The sequence below is a fragment of the Oryctolagus cuniculus genome, chromosome 12 (assembly GCF_964237555.1).
Source record: "Oryctolagus cuniculus chromosome 12, mOryCun1.1, whole genome shotgun sequence".
In the NCBI taxonomy this organism is placed as follows: domain Eukaryota; kingdom Metazoa; phylum Chordata; class Mammalia; order Lagomorpha; family Leporidae; genus Oryctolagus; species Oryctolagus cuniculus.
Window position 1 is genome coordinate 104,522,334 of NC_091443.1, and position 19,440 is coordinate 104,541,773.

Genomic DNA, 19,440 nt, shown 5'->3' on the forward strand with positions numbered 1-19,440 from the left:
CAAGAACATCCTGCTATGGGATGGCTGGGGGACCTGACCCACGCAGACCGCTTCATGGGAAGCGCCTCCGGCACTGGGCCTCACCCCGGGGAGGGGGGAGACGATGATGAAACACACAGCTCGCCTGCACAGAGCCTGGGCTGTGTTTGTCTGTTTTATTTATTCATTTCAGAGGAAGAGAGACAGAGAGAGAGGCAAAGAGACACCGGTCACAGAGAGCTCCTATCTGCTGTTTCACTCCCCAAATGCCGACAATGGCCAGGGCTAGGCCAGGATAAAGCCTCTGCCCAGGCCTCCACCATGGACAGCAGAGATCCAACCATATGAGCCGTCGTCCCCTGCTGCCTCCCAGGGCTGCAACACAGGAAGCTGGACTTAGGAGCCAGAGCCGAGACTCAAACCCAGGCATATGCAGGATGTGGGAATTTTAACCACAAGGTGCCTCCTCACAGGAGCTTAGATTTAAGTAAAGAAACTCCACTCACCTAAGGCACTCCAGTTGGAGAACAGCATGTGCAAAGGCCCTGAGGTGGGGAAACGCACATTGACGGAGCCCACAGAAGGCCTGTGTGATGTAAAAGTATCGAAGGAGGGCAAGACAGGGCTGGGTTTACACAGAGCCTGGAGCATGCATTTAATTCTAGACAGCTTGGGAAGCTGCTGGCAGGTTTTCAGGAAAGCCGTGGCCAGGCCTGATTTGTGTTCCCAGAATGCTTGGGGTGGGACAAGAGTCAAGGCAGAAGGAGCCGCAAGGAAGTACTGCAGTGGGATGCACAGAGTGGGTGGGAGTGAAGGGGACAGAGAGGCTGCAGCAGAGGGTGCACAGGGACCCGCGGAGGGCGGGGTGGGAGGTGTCCTCTGCATGGAGCGGACTGGGCGTCCGAGTGCATGCGTTGGGCAGGTGCAGAGGCAGAAGGACAAGGCCACCCAGGGGCCAGGCAGCGTGGTGGCCAAAGACAGAGTGTGGGTGTCTTGGTGCAGGCAGATGGTAGAAGAGGACCCTGCATGCAGGCTGAGGAGGGAAGAGAAGCAGCAGTGGGTGACGCTCCCTCCGGAAGACGGAGCCGAGCTCGCGGGGACACGGAGCGGGTCACAGATGGCCTGTCGGCAGCGAGGCCTCAGCTAGGGGTGCTCCGCTGTCCCAGAGAAGCCCCTCTTACTCTCTCGGGAGAAGTCCCTCATCTTGTGAAGCTGCCCAGGGCTCCCTGAGATGCCAGATCCCGTGCACAGAGGCAAGTATCCGCCCCTCTGCCCTGGACCTCGCTCTCTCTCCCTCTCCTCCTCCTGCCTCCTCGCACCCAGCTGAGACAGGCTCAGAAGGTGACAGGTGCTCACTCGGCATCCTGGCACGCCCACTTCCTGGAGCCCACCTTTGCTGGCATGCAAGCTCAGAGCTCCACACAGGAGTCCTCATTTGCCTGTTCAGGGCTGGAGAGGGCGCTTCCTCCCTTGGCATCCGAGGCCCCTACCCGTGGCCTCACCAGGGCCCATGAACTGCCCGGCCCTCCCCCTCCCTCCAGCTGCAGGAGCTGCCAAGGGTGCTCCAGCTGGGCCGTGTTCTTCTGCCCCTCTGGTGCTGCCCCTCTGGTGGAATGTTCCCCCTCCCCCCGCCGTGTTCACTCTGTTCGCCCTGCAGCCTGCAGCTCCTCTCCTGCACAGTTCCCCTCCCCGGTCTCCGGTCTCTGTCCCCTGCCTCTTCCCTGCATGACCACTGGGCAGGAATGACTTCCCCATGTGTCCCTGTGAGCTCCTTCCCAGGAGGGCCCTGACCCTGACCGAGGCCTTAGCAGGACCTCGCAGCCTGCCAGCCGCAGCCATGTGCTGCGGCCGGTCAGCGGCAGTACCTGCTGGAAGCTCTCACGCAGGTGGCTCTGGTCCTCCGGGTGGCAGAATTCCAAAATGTCCTTGCCCAGGATATCCTGAGGGAAAGAGAGACAGCTTTCACGACCCGAGACTCCACTTCTGCTCACTCACAGCCTCCCTGGGAGACAACAGAGCCTGCAGGCCAACCCTTAGCGTTTCCCCTTTAGCCTGTCCCAACAGAGGAGAGAAAGCAGAGCGAACATGTTCTGCTGGCCAGCACGGTGCCGGCTTCCTGGGATCCACTCTCCGTACCTTCAGCTCACCAAAGGAGCCTCTTTTTTAATTCTGCCGAGCCACCAGGTCAGCAGCTTCAGAATGCAACCTGATTCTGGCTTGCCTTGGAGAGGCAAGCTGTAATAAACATATTTTAATAAACGAGAAGCAAGCAAAAGGGAGAGCATGGGGACAGATGCGTTGCCTGAAAACGAGAATTGTTGAACTACGGAAACCATAGCTCTTCTGTGGCTGAAGACAGGACGTTATAAACATCAAGGTATCTGTGAGAAGCCTGGTTATATTTGCCTCCACTGGTCTGTGTTTGAGTCCAAAGACCAAAAACAAACCCCAAACCCAAGTGGGCTTCGCAGCGAGACAAGCCGCAGAAGGAGGCAAGTTCAAGTGTGCTCCAGGAGCGTGCTCCAGTTGGAAGTCTCTCAAACAGCAAAGGGATAAACTAAGTCAGCAGCCACAGCCCAGTGCGGCAGCAGCTGCCCAGGCATGGGGAGGGGCGTGTCAGCCACGGGCCAGGCAGCGTCCCCATCGTCACCGTCCCCGTCTTCCCAGTCCGCAGGAGGGCGCCGGGGTGAAGGCAGCCGGCAGCAAATGCGGTGCTGTCAGAGGCTGCGGTCCACCTGGGAAGGCATCCGCTTCCCCCTTTCCTCCGCCCAAGGGTCTCAAGGTGGGCCTGGACTTCCAGGCGCAGACACACGGAGGGCCCGGGGTTCCCGGTCTGGAGCCTTCCGGGTTCTGAACTGGCCATGGAAGCACATCGCTCACAGCAACCGAGCCCCTAGCCTGCAGTTTGTTCTCAGAACAAAGACCTTTGTCTTGTCTTAACAAAATGGCTTTTTTTTCTTTGCAACGTGAAAGCTACAGACAATTTGAAAGGCCAATATCATACACACCTGCATTTCCTTCAGGCAGTTTCAACAAGGGTCAATGTTTTTCCCACCCGCACTGTCTCTGTCTACGTACATTCCGTATGCAGTGGGTATGTATGGACGTGTGCACACATGCACGCACATGTACTCACTTCATATACATATATATATGTCTGCATACATGCATACGAAAATAAATATACTTAATATCAGCTGCAGGCACGTACGTGATACTTTCTCCCCCAAAGATGAGGGATCTTCAGTCTGTGAAAATGTATAGCATGAAAAAACTAGGCATGAATTATAAGACAAACTTATCTTTTAATTCCATCTTTGCTGTGAATTTTTTGAGGTGCCCTCATATTTTAGCACATATCTCTCTAAGATGACATTATCTGGGGCTGGCGCTGTGGTGTAGGAGGTAAAGCTGCTGCCTGAGACACTGGCATCCCGTACGGGCGCCGGTTCAAGTCCCGGCTGCTCCACGTCCAATCCAGCTCCTTCCTAATGGCCTGGGAAAAGCATTTTTACTTTTTTAAAAGATGACGTTATCTTACAAAACCACATTATACCACACTACGCTTAAGAAAATCAAGAATTATTCAATAATGTTACCCAATATTCTGTATAGATTAACATTTCAATGGTCTCTCAAGTATTTTTTTAAAGACTTGTTTATTTATTTGAAAGGCAGAGTTACAGAGAGATAGGAAGATATGAGAGAAAGAATCCTCCATCGTCTGGTTCACTCCTTAAATGGCCAGGGCTAGGCCAGCCAAAACCAGGATCCAGAAACTCCATGCAGGGCTCCCACATGGGTGCAGGGGCCCAAGCACTTGGGCCATCTTGTACTGCTTTCCCAGGAGCACTAGCGGGGAGCTGGATGGGAAGTGGAGCAGCAGGACATGAGCTGGTGCCCGTACGTGCCAATGTCACAGGCAGGGGCTTTACCTGCTATGCCACAGCACCGGCCCTTCACGTTTCTTTACTAACTACACATAGGACCCAACTCGGGCTCTCACGTTGCATTTTTGCTTCATCTCTCTGATCTATTTTCTTCTAGGACACTGCTCCTGCCTTCTCATCACAACGATCTTTCTGTTTTTAATTTATTCGAGAGGCCAAGGGACAGACAGACAGACAGACCCCGGGTCTTACACGAGTTAGACCTGTACACTTTACAGGACAGTGAGGCTTCAACCGGCACAAGCTGGCAACTGCCCACTGACCTGGGGTTGGTAGCCAATCACACTGATGCACCTGGGATCCACAAACGTGATGATTCCGTCCGAGTTATGCCGGGAGAGGAACTCCGTGGGCACCGACATCCCGTTCATGTCCATGCACACAGGCGAGCTGGTCACCTGAAATGGGGACCATCCACAGGTGAGGTGGCAATGACAGAGCAGCCAAGGCCACGGCGACCGAGAGCGGGGGTCATCTGGACGGAGTGAACTTCCACGTTGCCAGGACCATGAGTCGAAGTGTCGGAATGGCCCCGGCGACACCGCCTCAGTGTGGCGGGGGGCTCTTCCCTCGTGTATCTGAGCTTAGCTGCCTCGGAGCCACGGGCCACAGTGCAGCCCCAATCTCATAGGGTGGTCGGGGGGTGCACAGTGGGAAGTGGTAATACCCTTCCCTTTTCTCGCCGTTCCCTCATTAAGGACAGCAACGGAGCCGGTTCAAACTTACAGAAGGGCAGGTGCCTGGTCTGGTGGCTAAGACGCCCGCACCCCACCTCAGAGGGCCTGGGTTTGAATCCCAGCTCCACTCCTGGCTCCAGCTTCCTGATAGTGCACACCCTGGTGGGCAGCAGTGAAGACTCAAGTAGCTGGGGCTCAGTTCCCAGCCCCCGGCCCAGCCCAGGCCCCTGCAGCCGTTTGGGGGAGTGAATCAGGGGGTGGGAACCTTCTATCTCTCCAACTAAAAGAAAATAGATACAAATATTTGGAAAAAATGGTACATGTTTGTAGATTGAATTACCCCAAATCTTCGTTCTTGCCCCATTTGCAAGGAAAGGCCCGTACTTGTCAGAACGGACGAAACGGCCTACTCATTTGTCTGGAAGTGGTCAGACCCAGGCCTTCAGGGACATGAAGGGCCAGCATCCTCTGAACCACGCCAGTGACATCTCTCCCCAGCACGGGGACGCCCTCGGCGGGACGGGGGGCATGAGCAGGGCGGCAGATCGGGTGGGTCCATTCAACTTTCACAAGACAAAAAGAGACACATGTCTGGCCTTGAGGGGTCTTCAGGGAACCAGCAGGCACCTGCCCAACCTGGCTACAGCAGAGGGAAAGGATGGGGCAGGGGAGAACACGAGGCGAGCGGCAGAGGGAAGAGGGTGGAGGGCCGAGGGGATGGTGAATTCCGACTCAGGAGATGGGGGAGTTGGTTAGCTGGCTCTTGCAGGCTGAGCGGAGAGTGAGCAGGCAGGGATTCCGAAAAGAGAAGAAGAGGAAGAAGGAACCCCTGGGCCTGTGGACCTCCACAGACGTAGGGACGCACAAGGCAATGACGCGGGATGGGAACAGGAGGTGGGGAGAGAGGAGGAGGGGAAGGAGATGAGGTGCATCATCTCGCAGGTCCTGGGGAGGCGCTCCAGGTGGGGAGCGGAGCGGGCACAGGCTGGGGGCCGATCCGGCCTCTCAGTGTGGCCGTGGTGGCAGCTCGGCTCTCGCCTGCTCACAATCCCACATTCGGCCTCACCGTTGTCCCTCAGTGGGGCATAAAATCCCGCTGACGCAGGTGCACCGGCCACCCACCCGGCATCCAAACCCACAGCGTCCCGTGTTTGCGGTGAGTTCTCCTCTGAGATTCCTCTCACCTGGAGCCTCCCGATCGCCACGAGGCAGTATTTGCTGCCTTGGCCCACGTCGGTGTCTTCCTCGGGGATCGTCATTCCTGCAATGAGCAACGAGAAACGCGGTGTCACCGCCAGGATCCCCGAGGTGGGTGGGAAGGGGGAGGGGCTGTGATGTGATTTGTGCGGCAGGAAGCGCAGACCCACTGCTGGCCCCCAGGGCTGGGAGGCAGGCAGGGGAACGGCCGTGGAAGGTGGCAAGACCGGCGTCGCCCCTTCTGGGGAGAAGTCAGGGTTTGGGACAGGCTAGAAGGAGAAGTGGTGATGGCTGTGCGGAGGAGACCCTGAAAACAACGCCGCAAGCAGGCAGGATTCGTCAGAACAATCCCCTTGTTCCTGGTCAGAGGGGAGACCTCTGTCAGGTCCAGGAAGGACAGCAGGTCCAGGTCTGAGATGGCAAGGCCCCTCGCCGCCTGTGGCTGGCTGAGACCATTGCAGTGAAACAGGCGTCTGGTGTTCCAAAGCTGATTAATAGGAGAGGCAGAGTGGACAGGCAGACGGAGCTCCCACCTGCTGGTTCACGCCCCAAATGCCTGCAGCAGCCAGTGCTGGGCCAGGCCAAAGCCAGGAGCCAGGAGCCAGGAGCTCCACCGGGGTCTCCCCCATGGGTGGCAGCAACATAATTACTTGAGCCATTGCAGAGCTTTTTTTAAAAAAATATTTATTTATTTATTTGAAAGTCAAAGTTACACAGAGAGAGAAGGAGAGGCAGAGAGAGAGAGAAAAAAAAATCTTCCATCTGCTTGTTCACTCCCCAATTGGCCGCAACAGCCAGAGCTGCACTGAGTCAAAGCCAGGAGCCAGGTGCTTCTTCCAGGTCTCCCACGCAGGTGCAGGGGCCCAAGGACTTGGGCCATCTTCCACTGCTTTCCCAGGCCATAGCAGAGAGCTGGATTGGAAGTAGAGCAGCCAGGACTTGAACCGGCGTCCATATGGGATGCTGGCACTGCAGGCGGCAGCTTTACCCGCTGGGCCACAGCACCGGCCCCCTGCAGAGTTTTCAGGACTAGAAGCTGGGTAAGGAACCCACGCACTCCAACATGGGACATGCATGTCTGAACAGCCAGGACACGTGTCTGCCCCGAGCGTTTGATTTTGGGATCTCCCAGGCAAGCGCTATTCAGAACATCAAACCTACCTACTCCCTACTCCCACCCTGGGTTCCAGGCAGGAACAGAGTGACCCAGGCGCAGCAGCAGTCGCCACGAGAGATGCTGACACCAGTGTGGAGCCAAGGGCCAGAGAAACGTCCCGCCCTGGCCCCCAGCCCACCGTGGGCTCCCCGTGCGATGCATGCACCCCATTCCCCCGGCCAGGCCCGGCCGTTTCTCGTTTGTCCTCACTGCCTGCTGCTTGCTCTCCACCGTGCACAGCGTGCAGCAGACACTGTCTGGGGCTGGGGGCTCCCGAGTCCTGGAGTTCACTCCAGCTTCGTTCACGGAGCTCTTCCTCCGTTCTGAGAACTCTGCTTCCAACGTGAATGCATCCTGGTTTCTCCAACCACGCTCCTCCGGAGGAACACTTAGGGGTTTCTAATCTTTGGCAATTTAGGGGCTGGCATCATGTCACAGCAGGTCAAGCCACCGCCTGTGATGCTGGCCTCCCGTTTCCAAGCACTGGTTCAAGTCCCAGCTACTCCACTTCCCACCCAGCTGCCTGCTAATGCACGTGGGAAGTACTGGGAGATGGCCCAAGTACTTGGGCCCCCATTGGCCATGTAAAAGACCAGGGCGGAGTTCTTGGCCCCTGGATCTGGCTTCAGCCTGGTCCAGACATGGCTGTTGTTATTTCGGGACCAATGGATGGGAGATCTGTCTCTGTTCCTCTCTTTGTCTGTCACTCTGCCTTTCAAGTGAATAAATAAATACCTAAAAAAAGATAATGGAAAAAGCACATTATCTTTGTAAAAATCTTATCTATACCATTTACTTGAGAGGCAGAAAAAGAGAGAGAGAGGGAGAGAGTTCTCACCTGCCAAGTCACTCCCCAAATGCCCACAACATCTGGGGCAGGGCAGGGCCAGGCTAACATCAGGAGCCAGGAACTCAATTCAGATCTCCCACGTGGCTGGCAGGGACCCAAGTCCTTGAGCCCTCCCTGCTGCCTCCCAGGGTGCACCAGCAGGAAGCGGAATCCTAAGGAGAGGAGCTGGCACTGGAGCCCAGGCACGTACTCTCATGCGGGATGTGGGCATCAGAGGCCGTGTCTTAAATGCTGTGCCCCATATGTAGCTTTGCTTTGCCAAATTTCCCTCCAGAATGGCTGCCCTGATTTGCACTCTCACCAGCACTGTGTGCAGGCTTCTGGTTTCCCCACGGTCACGGCCAACAAAATGTGCTGTCTGGTGATTTAGTCTTTGTCGGTCTGACAGGCGAGAAATGGTGTCTCGGTGTTGTCCTAATCGGTATTTCTATAATTATCAATGCATTTGAAATTGTTTCTTATTTGTGGACTATTTTTATATCTTGCTTTTGAGTGAATTGTCAGTTCACAGCTCTCCTGCGTTTTTCTGTTGGGATTTGACTCTCTGCCTCTCAACGTTTGAGTTCTCTCTGTTTATAAGGGTGCTTCAAAGGTTTGTGGATGAAGGAATCAAAAGAGAAGTTTGTTTTGGTGCACAAAACAGCACAACAGTGTTTTATTTAGGATTGCAGTACATTTACAAATTAACTCCAGGAGAACCGTGACCTTTACAGCACCGAGTGACCCTACCCAAGAACAGGTGATGTTCTTATAGTTCAAGCCTATTTCATTGACGTGCTTATTGATCAATTGATTGATTGAAGAGTTTGAATGAGAAACAGAGCAAATTCCCATCTCCTGGCTCACTCCCCACGTGCCCTCAGCAGCTGGGGTTGAATCAGGGTCACACCAGAAGCCCTGAATTCAGCCTCGGTGTTGCATGTGGGTGGCAGGGACCCACCTCCCTGAGCCATCCCCTGCTGCCCCACAAGGTGTGCACTAGCAGGAGGTTAGAGTTGAGAGTAGAGGCAGGGCTTGCAACCAGGGGCTCTGCTATGGGATGCACGAGTCCCAAGCAGCGTCTTACCTGCTGGGCCACACACCTTCCCTACGTATTCTTTCAGGTGAACGTAGGTGGTTCCGTGCACAACCCAGACAACTTGCCATGCATTCACACGCAGAAGTTGCTTTATGCGTCCTCCCCATTTCAGGGGTAAATGCTAGTGACACATTTTACTGCTTTCCTCAAGGGCATTCTTAAGTGAAGGCAACACTTAAAACTTCTTGAATTATGCTTTTACTGCAAGAGTGCAGGGACAGACAATTGGATGACTACCGGGACGCTTTGCTACCACTGTCCCGATTGCTGCTAAGGCCCAGCAAGTCTTCCCCACCCTGGGTGCAGACATTGACCCGATGAGGAGGGCAAACACCATCTTGGGGTCGTTTTGAAACCGTGTTAACCCCAAGGCCTGTGACCCCCACTCAGAACTGCTACTTTGCAAGTTGCCATTGGATAGAGGCTCCTCTTCACCTCTTTTTTTGTTTGTTTGTTTGTTTTTGGGTCCTTCTCCCACTGCCTCTGTTCCTAACCATGCATCTGTGAGAACCGAGACTGTACCCCTCATCAAGACTTCCCCTGGAGTTCCAGGCCCGCACCCCACTTGCCTACCCAAAACACCCCCCTCCATCTCACAGGCCCTTCAAACTCAACTCTGGGGGCTGGCGCCGTGGCTCACTTGGTTAATCCTCCACCTGCGGCGCCGGCATCCCATATTGGCACCGGGTTCTAGTCCCAGCTGCTCCTCTTCCAGTCCAGCGCTCTGCTGTGGCCCGGGAGGGCAGTGGAGGATGGCCCAAGTGCTTGGGCCCTGCACCCACATGGGAGACCAGGAGGAAGCACCTGGCTCCTGGCTTTGGATCAGCGCAGTGCCAGCTGCAGCGGCCATTTGGGGAGTGAACCAACAGCAGGAAGACCTTTCTTTCTGTCTCTGTCTCTCTCACTGTCTAACTCTACCTGTCACACACACACACACAAAAAAAAAAAAAGAACTCAACTTTGCCCAACTCTTCCCACCCACACCAGCTCCTCTTTCTACTGCCGGTGGACAAGCCCGCCAGTCGCCTTCCCTGGAGTACACTCTCTCTTCTTTCTAGAAAGGGCCTGATCTGTCCACAGTGGCAATGTGCCCACTCCCTTAGCAGCAGAGGTGGCCAAGAGGTCAAGGTCAGCCCCGCGCCCCAGGTGGAAGCTGGTGTTGCCGGGTGGGGCTGTCAGCACTCCTTCTGTCCATGAAAAACACAAGACCGCAGAGCTCTGGTCACCACCTTGAACTCTGGGAAGCTGGGAGCCACTGTGCTCACTCTGGGCTGCCTCGCTCTGCAGTCTCCGAGAGGAAGGTATATAGAATACCTGTGCTGAAGGGCCTGCTTTAGATGAGGGATCAGCACCGGCTGAGACACCCCCTAAGCTCTACCAGAAGCCTCCCACTGCGAATGCCCCAAAGCCAAACCCAGGTCCCCTTTTTAAGGACCCTCTGCACTGCAGGAGGCAGCTTTACCAGCTACGGCATAGTGCTGGCCCCGGGGTGCCAGTGTGTGTCCTTGCTGTTCTAACTCTGGTCTGGCTCCCTGCTGATGCACTTGGGAAAGCAGCAGAAGATGGCCCAAGTCCTTGGGTCCCTGCACGAACAGGGGAGGCCCAGAAGAAGCTCCCGGCTCTCGGCTTTGGAATGGTCCAACTCCAGCCATTTGGGGAGTGAACCAGCAGATGGAAGATCTCTCTCTGTCTCTCCCTCTGTCTGTAACTCTGCCTCTCAAATAGACAAATTGTCTCGACCGCTGAGGAACACTTTTTTCATACTTTTTGTTGAACTCTTCATTTAGTATAATCATGTTTGCATAAAATTAATTGAAAATGGATCTTAGTAAAAAATAAGAGTATTTCATTCTGTTTGTTGAACTCTTTACTTAGTATAGTGTTAATCTTGTGTGTATAAAGTTAATGAAAAATGGATTTTAGTAAAAACAAAATAAGAGTAGGAATAGGAGAGGGACGAGGAAGAGGGGTAAGAGTGTGGGTGGGAGAGCAGGTACCGTGAGAAGATCACTATGTTCCTAAAGTTGTATTTATGAAATGTATGAAGTTTGCATAACTTAAATAAAAGGTTTCCTAGAAAAAATTTTAAAAAATAAAATGACATCATGAAAAAACAATAAATAAATAAATAAATAAATTCATAACATTCTTTGTTGAATTTCACAATATGTCATTCTTCTCTTTCATTAAATTGATGCAGTGTTAGAAATTAAAAAAAAATTTTAAAAGAAAGTAGGTTAGCGATTGCCCGGGGTCGGGAGGGGTGGAGAGTCTGCTAAAGGCTCTGAGCTTCTTTCTGAGGTGATCAAATGAACCCCAAATCCTCTGCAGGGCTGAGTGCGCGACTCCCTGAAAATACTAAACGCTATTGAATTGTGAATTTTAAAGGGTGAATTTACTACATGGATAATATCTCAACAAAGTTTTTTTATTTTTTTTAATGTGAAAGAGAGGAGGAAGGAACAAAATTGGTATACGTTCCACCAGAATGCCATCACGGACATTTGGCACACTTCTGTCCAGTCCTTTAGAAACCACCGATAACAGGGTGAATCTTAGAATTATCTTGAGCTGAGGCCGGTGCTGTGGCACAGCAGGTTAAGCATCCACCTGCAGCGCCAGCACCCCCTAAGGGTGCCAGTTTGAGTCCTGGCTGCTCCTCTTCCCTCCAGCTCCCTGCTAATGTGCCAGGGAAAGCACCTGAGGATGGCCCGAGTGCTTGGGCCTCTGCACCCACGTGGGAGACCTGGATGGAGCTCCTGGCTCCTGGCTTCAGCCTGGCCCAGCTCCAGCTGTTGTAGCCATTTGGGGAGTGAACCAGCAGATGAAAGACCTTTCTCTCTCTCCCTCTCCCTCTCACTCTCTCTCTCCCATCTACATAGCCCTGCCTTTCAAATAAATAAATAAATCGTAAGAAAAATCATCCTGACCTATGCTAATGCCCTATATGTGTATGTTGTATATCCCCCCACTTCTTCCAGTGTTTCATAACCTGCTTCGGAAACTTCACAACTTAAAGGAAAAATCTTCCAAGACACTGAAACGTCTTCTTCCTCCTTTTTCGTGTGTGTGGATGTGCCGTGATTTGTCCCAGTCACTCTCTGCCGTATTTAGGCGTTTTGCTTCCCCCGCTTTCCGCTCGGATGATACAGATGCAAGCACCCTCGTATCCAAAGGCTTCCGCCGAAGCAGTGATTCCTGGAGCACAAATTCTCTGGGAGTAAAACTGCAGGCTCAAGTGTGCAGGGCGCTCTATTGTTATTTATATTTGCTTTTCTTTGACTTCATCTGAGCGGTGCTGTACGCACATATTTGTTTTCCTTTTCTTCTTTTATACAAAGCCTGGGCATGCTTTGCCATATAAAGGATCTATTTGAGATTTTCTTCTCATTAATTTTTATACTCGCATTCACATTAAGAAGTGACTTTTTATGTTGCTTATTTATAAAGCGTTTGATTTGTCTGCCTATTTTTATACACAATATTATTAATGTATAAACAGCCAAAGTTATCATGATTTACTCTGTGGTTTTTGCTTTTCGGAGCCATTCCTTTCAGAGAACGACCTCAAGTCTAGGATCATGCAAAATATTTACCTAATACTTTATCATTTCACTTTTACCCCTAATAAATGGGAAATTTATTGTATTTAGATTTTATATTTATTCATTCACTTTATTTCAAAGGTAGAAAGGCAGACGGAGATCTCCCATCTGCTGGTTCACTACCCAAATGCTTCCAACAGCTGGGACTGGGCCAGGCCAAAGTCAAGAGCCAAGAACTCCATCTGGGTCTCCCACGTGAGTGGCCAGGGTCCATCTGAGCCATCACTTGCTGCCTCCTAAGGTGGCAATGGCAGGAAGCTGGAACCAGAAGCAGAGCTGGGCTCAAACCCACACAGCTCCAGGGTAGGGTGAGAGCCCCCCGAGCGGCCTCTTAACTACTGTATAAATAGCCGCCCCGTGCCAGCATGGAACAGCAGGCAAGCGGGCAGGGCTGGTGACAATGTGCTCACTGACTTGATTATGCTAATAATTACACAAGGCATGCATGCACCAAAGCACCATGTTCTATCTTGCACATGCGCAATATTTATTTGCCAAATATTCTTAAGCTAAAAATCAATCAATCAATCAATAAATGGAGGTGCTACTTGCTCACCAAGGAAGCAACAAACAAAAAGCAAAGCAGTAAATGCTCTGTCTCTTCCTGTGCTCTGAGAAGTATTTAAATAATTTGTCAAGGGGTGGGCATTGTGGCACAGAGGACCAAGTTGCTGCTTGGAATACCTGCGTCCCATCTCAGAGAGCTGGTTCAAGTCCCGGCTGCTCCACTTCTGATCCAGCTCCCTGCTAGTGCACCTGGAAAGGGAGCAGACGATGGCCAAGTATTTGGGTCCCTACCACTCACCTCGGAGACTCAGAGGGAGTTGCAGGCTTTAGGTTGGCCCAGACCTGGCCCATCCCTTGCTATTGTCATTTGGGGAGTGAATCAGTGGATGGGCGTCTCTGTGTGTGTGTGTGTGTGTCCCTCTCTATCACTCTGCCTTTCAAATAAATACATTCTTAAAGAAATTACTTGTCTGTAAAACTTGCTAAACATGGCATCATTTGGGGAGAAGTTGTCAGTTTTTCAGTGTTGGCTTGATTTCAGCTGTTCTCATTAAAACAACTTTCAACTTCCCTTGATTCGGCTTGGCTGCATATTTTCCGAGAAATTAGCTTTCTTCCCAAATATTTTAACACAAAATCTAAGTTACACACACTATTTGCTTATGTGTACATTTTTAAATTTCTCTGTTAAGACCTCTCATTCTTAGAATTTATTTTCATTCTTCTTTTAAAGAATGATGAGACTTGTCCACTTGTCAGAGTTTTTCACTTCTACCTTTGCATGCATATGAGGGGTCTTACAAAGTTCATGGAAAATGCATGTCATTAAAAAAAATTGGGGGCTGGTGCTGTTGTGCAGAAGGTTAAGCCGCCACCTGCAGTGCTGATATCTCATATGGGCACCGGTTCGAGTCCTGGCTGCTCCACTTCCAATCCAGCTCCCTGCTATGGCCTGGGAAAGCAGCAGAAGATGGAGAAAGCGCTTGGGCCCCTGACCTGTGTGGGAGACCTCGAAGAAGCTCCTGGCTTCTGGCTTCAGATCGACCCAGCTCCGGCCATTGTGGCCATTTGGGGAGTGAACCAGAGGCTGGAAGACTTCTCTCTGTGTCTCTCCCTCTCTCTGTCTGTAACTCTGCCTCTCAAATAATTGGGATGGATCTTTAAAAAAAAATGGATTTCAAAATGCCCAGATAGGATATTTAATGACTGCCTATTGATGTGCACTTAGCCACGCCCCTGCTACAGACACTGAAATTCCTCCTTTTCCTTTTTGTAAATGGAATTAAGTGAACAAAGCCTTTGTGCCTCAAAACGTGCTTGCATTTCAGATTAATTCATTAGGCCAGTTTCCTGTAAGAAGGACTGAGTACAAAGTCTTACCGGCTCTTAAAACACATTTCCACTAAAACACACAGCTTATGCGACACATGCGCAGTGGCCAGAGACACAGCTTCCTGTCACATCGCCTTCCTTAGCCATCACGAGTGCAGCCGACGTGCAGCACGAGTGCTCACGGCTCACTCAGTCTCGAGGGTCCAAGAGTTTGCTGACTTTTCTCCCCTCCCTTGTCTTTCTCCTCTTCCCTGTTTTTGGAAAGACTCCTCTGCAGCCGAGGGCTGGGTCTGCCGTAAGAGAGGCTGCAGGCTGGGCAGCCCACGCACCTGTCAGCGGCTCCCAGCACCGGGGCGGCTCCTCGCAGAGGAGCGTCTGCTTGCAGCCTCTCCCCGGCGCCCAGGGCTGTCCTGGCCATGCCCCAGGCTGCCTCCATCTTCACATGCATTCTCCCTCCCCCAGAGGCCCCTTTGGGATGCCATCCATCACCTCTCTCATCCAGTGCGGCTTCCTTGGAACTAACTGTAGGTGCCTAGACCCTAGTTCCACAGGAAGTCACCTTTTGGGGGACTGAAGGTTGGGACTTCAATCTCGGAATTTTTGGAAGAACATAATTCAACCCATCAGGTCTTCTCTTTTCCATCAGGTCAGGTGTGGCATAAATGCAGCACACAGTCCAGACCCAGAGAACCCCTCCTGTGTCCATAACCAGACATCACTAATCAATCACGACTGTTTTCCCACCAGTAATAGAAGCAGATCTGGGACACTTCATCAAAATGGCTTGTGAAATAGAGCATATTTGTATTTTTTAGACATAATGTTTGAACATCAAGTTGCATAAATCCTTTCAGTGGTGATGATTAGATTAAAGACTTACCTAGTGTGGCTTGGTAAGCCTGGGCACCTGTGGGGTGCATCAAACACTCACCAGCATGCCTGCTATGTTCTAAGGATTAAATGATGCAGCCCTTCCACTCTGGGAAGCAGGATCCACAAACAGACCTCCAAACAGCACTGTGTAAGCAATGCCCACTCACACCCGATGACTGGGCAGCTGCTGGCAGAATCATGGTGCAGCCTTCATGGGGTAGAATTCACCAGGAGTGGGACCCGAAGGGAGCACCCTGGGATGTGGGGTGACCCTGGGAACAGGGAGGGGCAGTGCATCTGACATAACACGTCTGGCTCGTTACACACGGCATCACCCTCCGGCCACAGCTCACGGCTCTGAGCACCCCCGTGAGGCCAGAAGCCCCACTGATCTCCTGTCTCAGGAGATAAGGGCCAGATGCAAAAAGACAAAGTCCACCTAATCGCATACACACACGTGGCCTTGAAAGACGTGGCTCTCACGGATGCTGAGAGCACAAGGTGGTTACCAGAGGCTGGGGAGGGCAGTGGGGTGAGGACGGGAAAGGTTCTAAGTCAGCCCAACAGGCAAAGGAAGTTCTGGGATTCTACCGCACAGCAGAGGGACCACAGACAACGGTGATGCAAACCTGCGTGGTGTGACAGCAAGAAAGCTACAATGAAAGTAAAAGCTGATCAAAACTCCGGACCTCGCCCCTTTATCTGCCTCAGCAAACAGGGACAGGGAGCCCCAGCAGGTGTCTCCAAGGCCCAGACCCTCCACTCTCAAAAAAGCCAGATCCCGACACAGCCTGGTGGGTTCCGGCGAGTTGAGCTGCTTGGTCTGCTCAACCATGAAGGAGGAGAACCAGCGATTTGTGATGGGATCGGGTCACTCTAGCAGGAGGCGGTGGGGAGACACGGGCAGTGCAGGCACCAGCAGGTGCAGGGCAGCCAAGCCTGCAGAGCATAAGGATGGGGAAAGGAAGCGACAGAGAACGAGGACAGCCGCAGTGTGGGCTGAAAATTCCCTACTCTTGGAGCAGCTCTGGGGATTTCTTGGAATCGCCAGCTCTGCGTTTGCAGGGAGCATGCTGAGTCAGCAGGGAGGGTGTCCTGAGGGTGTCATTTACAGCAGGCAAAACCGACCCAGCCATGCAAGATGACAGAAACACATCAAAAGACAACAGGTTGGAAGAAAATATGTGTAACAGCTAGTCTTCCAAGGACTAGCATTTAGAATCAGAAGGCCATAAGAAATAGAAAGAACTAACAGTAGAATTAGAAGGGAGTAAGAATTAGAATGGAATAATAAAAGCACAAATAATAAGACTAGAAGGGAATCAGAGGGGCCGGTGTTGTGGTATAGCAAGTAAAGCGGCCGCCTGCAATGCCAGTATCCCATATGAGCACTGGTTCTAGTCCCGGCTGCTCCTCTTCTGATCCAGCTCTCTGCTGTGGCCTGAGAAAGCAATGGAACATGGCCCTGCACCCAGTGTGGGAGACCTGAAAGAAGCTCCTGGCTCCTGGCTTTGGCCTGGGTCAGCCCTGGCCATTGTGGACATCTGGGGAGTGAATCAGCAGATGGAGGATTCTCTCTCTTCCTCTGTCCCTCCCTCTCTCTCTCTGTAATGCTTTCAAATTAATAAATAATTTTTTTTTTAATTAAAGAAGGGTATTAGAAAAACACAAATTGCCCAGGAATAGGCAATTCACAAGGAAGTCCAAGCGTAGAGAGAATGTTCCCGAGGAAGACGCTCAGTATCCCTGAGGCAGAAAATTCCATTTAGAAGCCTTCTTCCTCTCCTCCTGCTGCGCCCACACGATCAGTCTGGCAGAACGTACAGTTCCAGAGTCGGGGGCAGGTGCAGAGAGGGCCTGTGCCCATCTCGCTTTGCCGCAGAGCTTGATGGCAGCCACCGAAACGTCAGCGTGTCCTCCCATTCCACTGCTGAGCCCACCTCTCCCCAGCCCCAGCACCACCCAGGGATAAAGATTCCTGTGCAGTGAGGGTGGGCGTATGGCCCAGCAGTGAAGATGCCCGACACCAGAGCGCCTGAGTGTGGGACACGCCACCCCCTCCTGCTCCTGACAACAGCTTCCTGCCATTGCACACCTGGGAGGCAGCGGTGAGGGCTCAGGTGACCGGGTCCCTGCCACCCACGTGGGAGAGCTGGATGGAGTTCCCCGCCCCTGGCTTTGGTCTTCAGCCATTGCCGGCATTTGGGGGAACGAATCAGTGGGTGGGAGCCTGTCTAAATAAATAAGAAAGTAAATAACTTAGGAAAACAAAGACTCACGTGCACAGCTCTCTCTGCAGTCTCCCTTATAAGAACCCCAAGCGGAAACTAAGCTTGATTTTCCCAGGCAATAATAATAATAATAATAATAATATCAATCACTGATGGACTATTACAGCCTGACCCAGACACGGGTGTGATGGCCTTCTGGGGAGTGAACCAATGGGTAGGAATTCTGTCTATCAAATAGATGCATAAACAAACAAACAAGTGCTTTTTAAAAACTGGCTGCAAGACAGGATCCTTAACAGGAAATGGTCACCACCCCTGGAGCCCACATTAATGGAAGTCAGCGGCTTGATGGTCATCCAAGGGTCCAGCTCTGGGGTGACCACAGGTGCCCTGACTCGGAGACCCTGCCTCTACCATTTACTGAAGGCCACAGCCTCTGGCTCCTCAAAGTTGCGGGAAATGGGACTAATAAGAATTATTGGCGGCCAGTGCTGCGGCTTAATAGGCTAATCCTCCGCCTGCAGCACCAGCACACCGGGTTCTAGTCCCGGTCGGGGTGCCGGATTCTGTCCCGGTTGCCCCTCTTCCAGGCCAGCTCTCTGCTGTGGCCTGGGAGTGCAGTGGAGGATGGCCCAAGTGCTTGGGCCCTGCACCCACATGGGAGACCAGGAGAAGCACCTGGCTCCTGGCTTCGGATCAGCGCGATGCGCCGGCTGCAGCACGCCGGCCACGGTGGCCATTGGAGGGTGAACCAACGGCAAAGGAAGACCTTTCTCTCTGTCTCTCTCACTGTCCACTCTGCCTGTCAAAAAATTTAAAAAAAAAAAAAGAATTATTGGCAAAATGGGAATATTCTGCAGCGCGGCACACAAACCAAACCTGTGGCTCTCAACATGTGGGAGTCTAGGCTGACCCCCTGCCCTGGTCAGATAGGAGAGAGACAGACCTTGACTTTGGCGGAGCCAGCTCCTGGTGTGGCTGAGCTCTGTCTGTCTGCAGGCCTCCTGGAAGAGTGTGCGGTGGGGCTGGGGGCCACAGGGGGAGCTGTGATCAGACCCTTGGTGGTGGTGGCAGCAGGGTGTGTGTGTGTGTGAGAGAGAGAGAGAGAGAGAGGTTGTCCCTCTATGAGAGGGAGGGGTTGGTCCTTGGTGGTGGGGAGGGGGTATCAGGGTGTCCCTCTTAGAGAGAGCAGGGGTTGGTCCTTGGTGGTGAAGGGAGAGAGTCAGGGTGTCCCTATGTGAGAGAGGAGGGGCAGCACCCTCAGTGTGCAGCAGACCAGGGGCTCAGCCGTGCATGAGACTTGCAAGGGGGTCACCAGCTGAGGGGGAAAACAGACCTGCGGATTCTGGTGCCACGTGGTTCGTCTTACGGCTCTGAGGATGGGCGCACGGCCAAGGGGAGAACTGCGGTGTCAGGGGGGAGCGCCTCCCAACAGCACTGCGGCGTCTGTCAAAGTGGTTTCTAGTAGGAACGGGATAACCGTGGCCACTTCAACAGATGCCAATGACTCCCTGATCTCTCTCATAGGCTCATTTCGCCCTCCGTTAAATGGCCTTCTCCTTGGACACACTCTTCCCTCGTGCCAGGTCTAAATCGACCCTGAAGGGCTCCAACAGCACCCCTGAGATGTAACCGGAACCTGCTGTGTGGGAGGAGATTTGGCATCGACCAGAAACGCTTCCTACCCAGGACTGCGTCCACTGCATGCAATCATCTGGGGAAAACAGGGCTGCGCGGAGGCCGCCCTGGGACTTACGTCTTCACACGTGTCACATGCATTTCTGCATCCCCAACACACAAGGGAAGAAGCAACCACCTTCCATGGAAGCTCGGGGAATGCTTCCAAAGCACTCTCTGAGGAATATTAGTAAGTTTTAGGCAAAAAAAAAATATTTTCTGTAGCCAAACACATTTGGGAAACGTAGTTTCAACAAAGATAAAGAGGTCTCACCCCCGAGAAGTTAGTATGTGACTTTCAGAAGGATGCACGAGGCAGGAATACAGA

The 19,440-nt window shown here is 52.6% G+C and overlaps 1 protein-coding gene across 8 annotated transcripts in view; it reads right to left on the bottom strand.

Moving 5' to 3' along the window:
- ARNT2 (aryl hydrocarbon receptor nuclear translocator 2) overlaps nucleotides 1-19,440 on the bottom strand; it is a 189,682-nt gene that overhangs the window by 34,145 nt on the left and 136,097 nt on the right. For all 8 annotated transcript variants that reach the window (XM_051834290.2, XM_051834291.2, XM_051834295.2 and 5 more), the window contains exons 9-11: nucleotides 5,791-5,867; nucleotides 4,193-4,327; nucleotides 1,845-1,919 (exon numbers count right to left, since the gene is read on the bottom strand). In XM_051834290.2, the coding sequence (XP_051690250.2) occupies nucleotides 1,845-1,919; nucleotides 4,193-4,327; nucleotides 5,791-5,867 (287 nt within the window). The remainder of the gene's footprint in view (nucleotides 1-1,844; nucleotides 1,920-4,192; nucleotides 4,328-5,790; nucleotides 5,868-19,440) is intronic.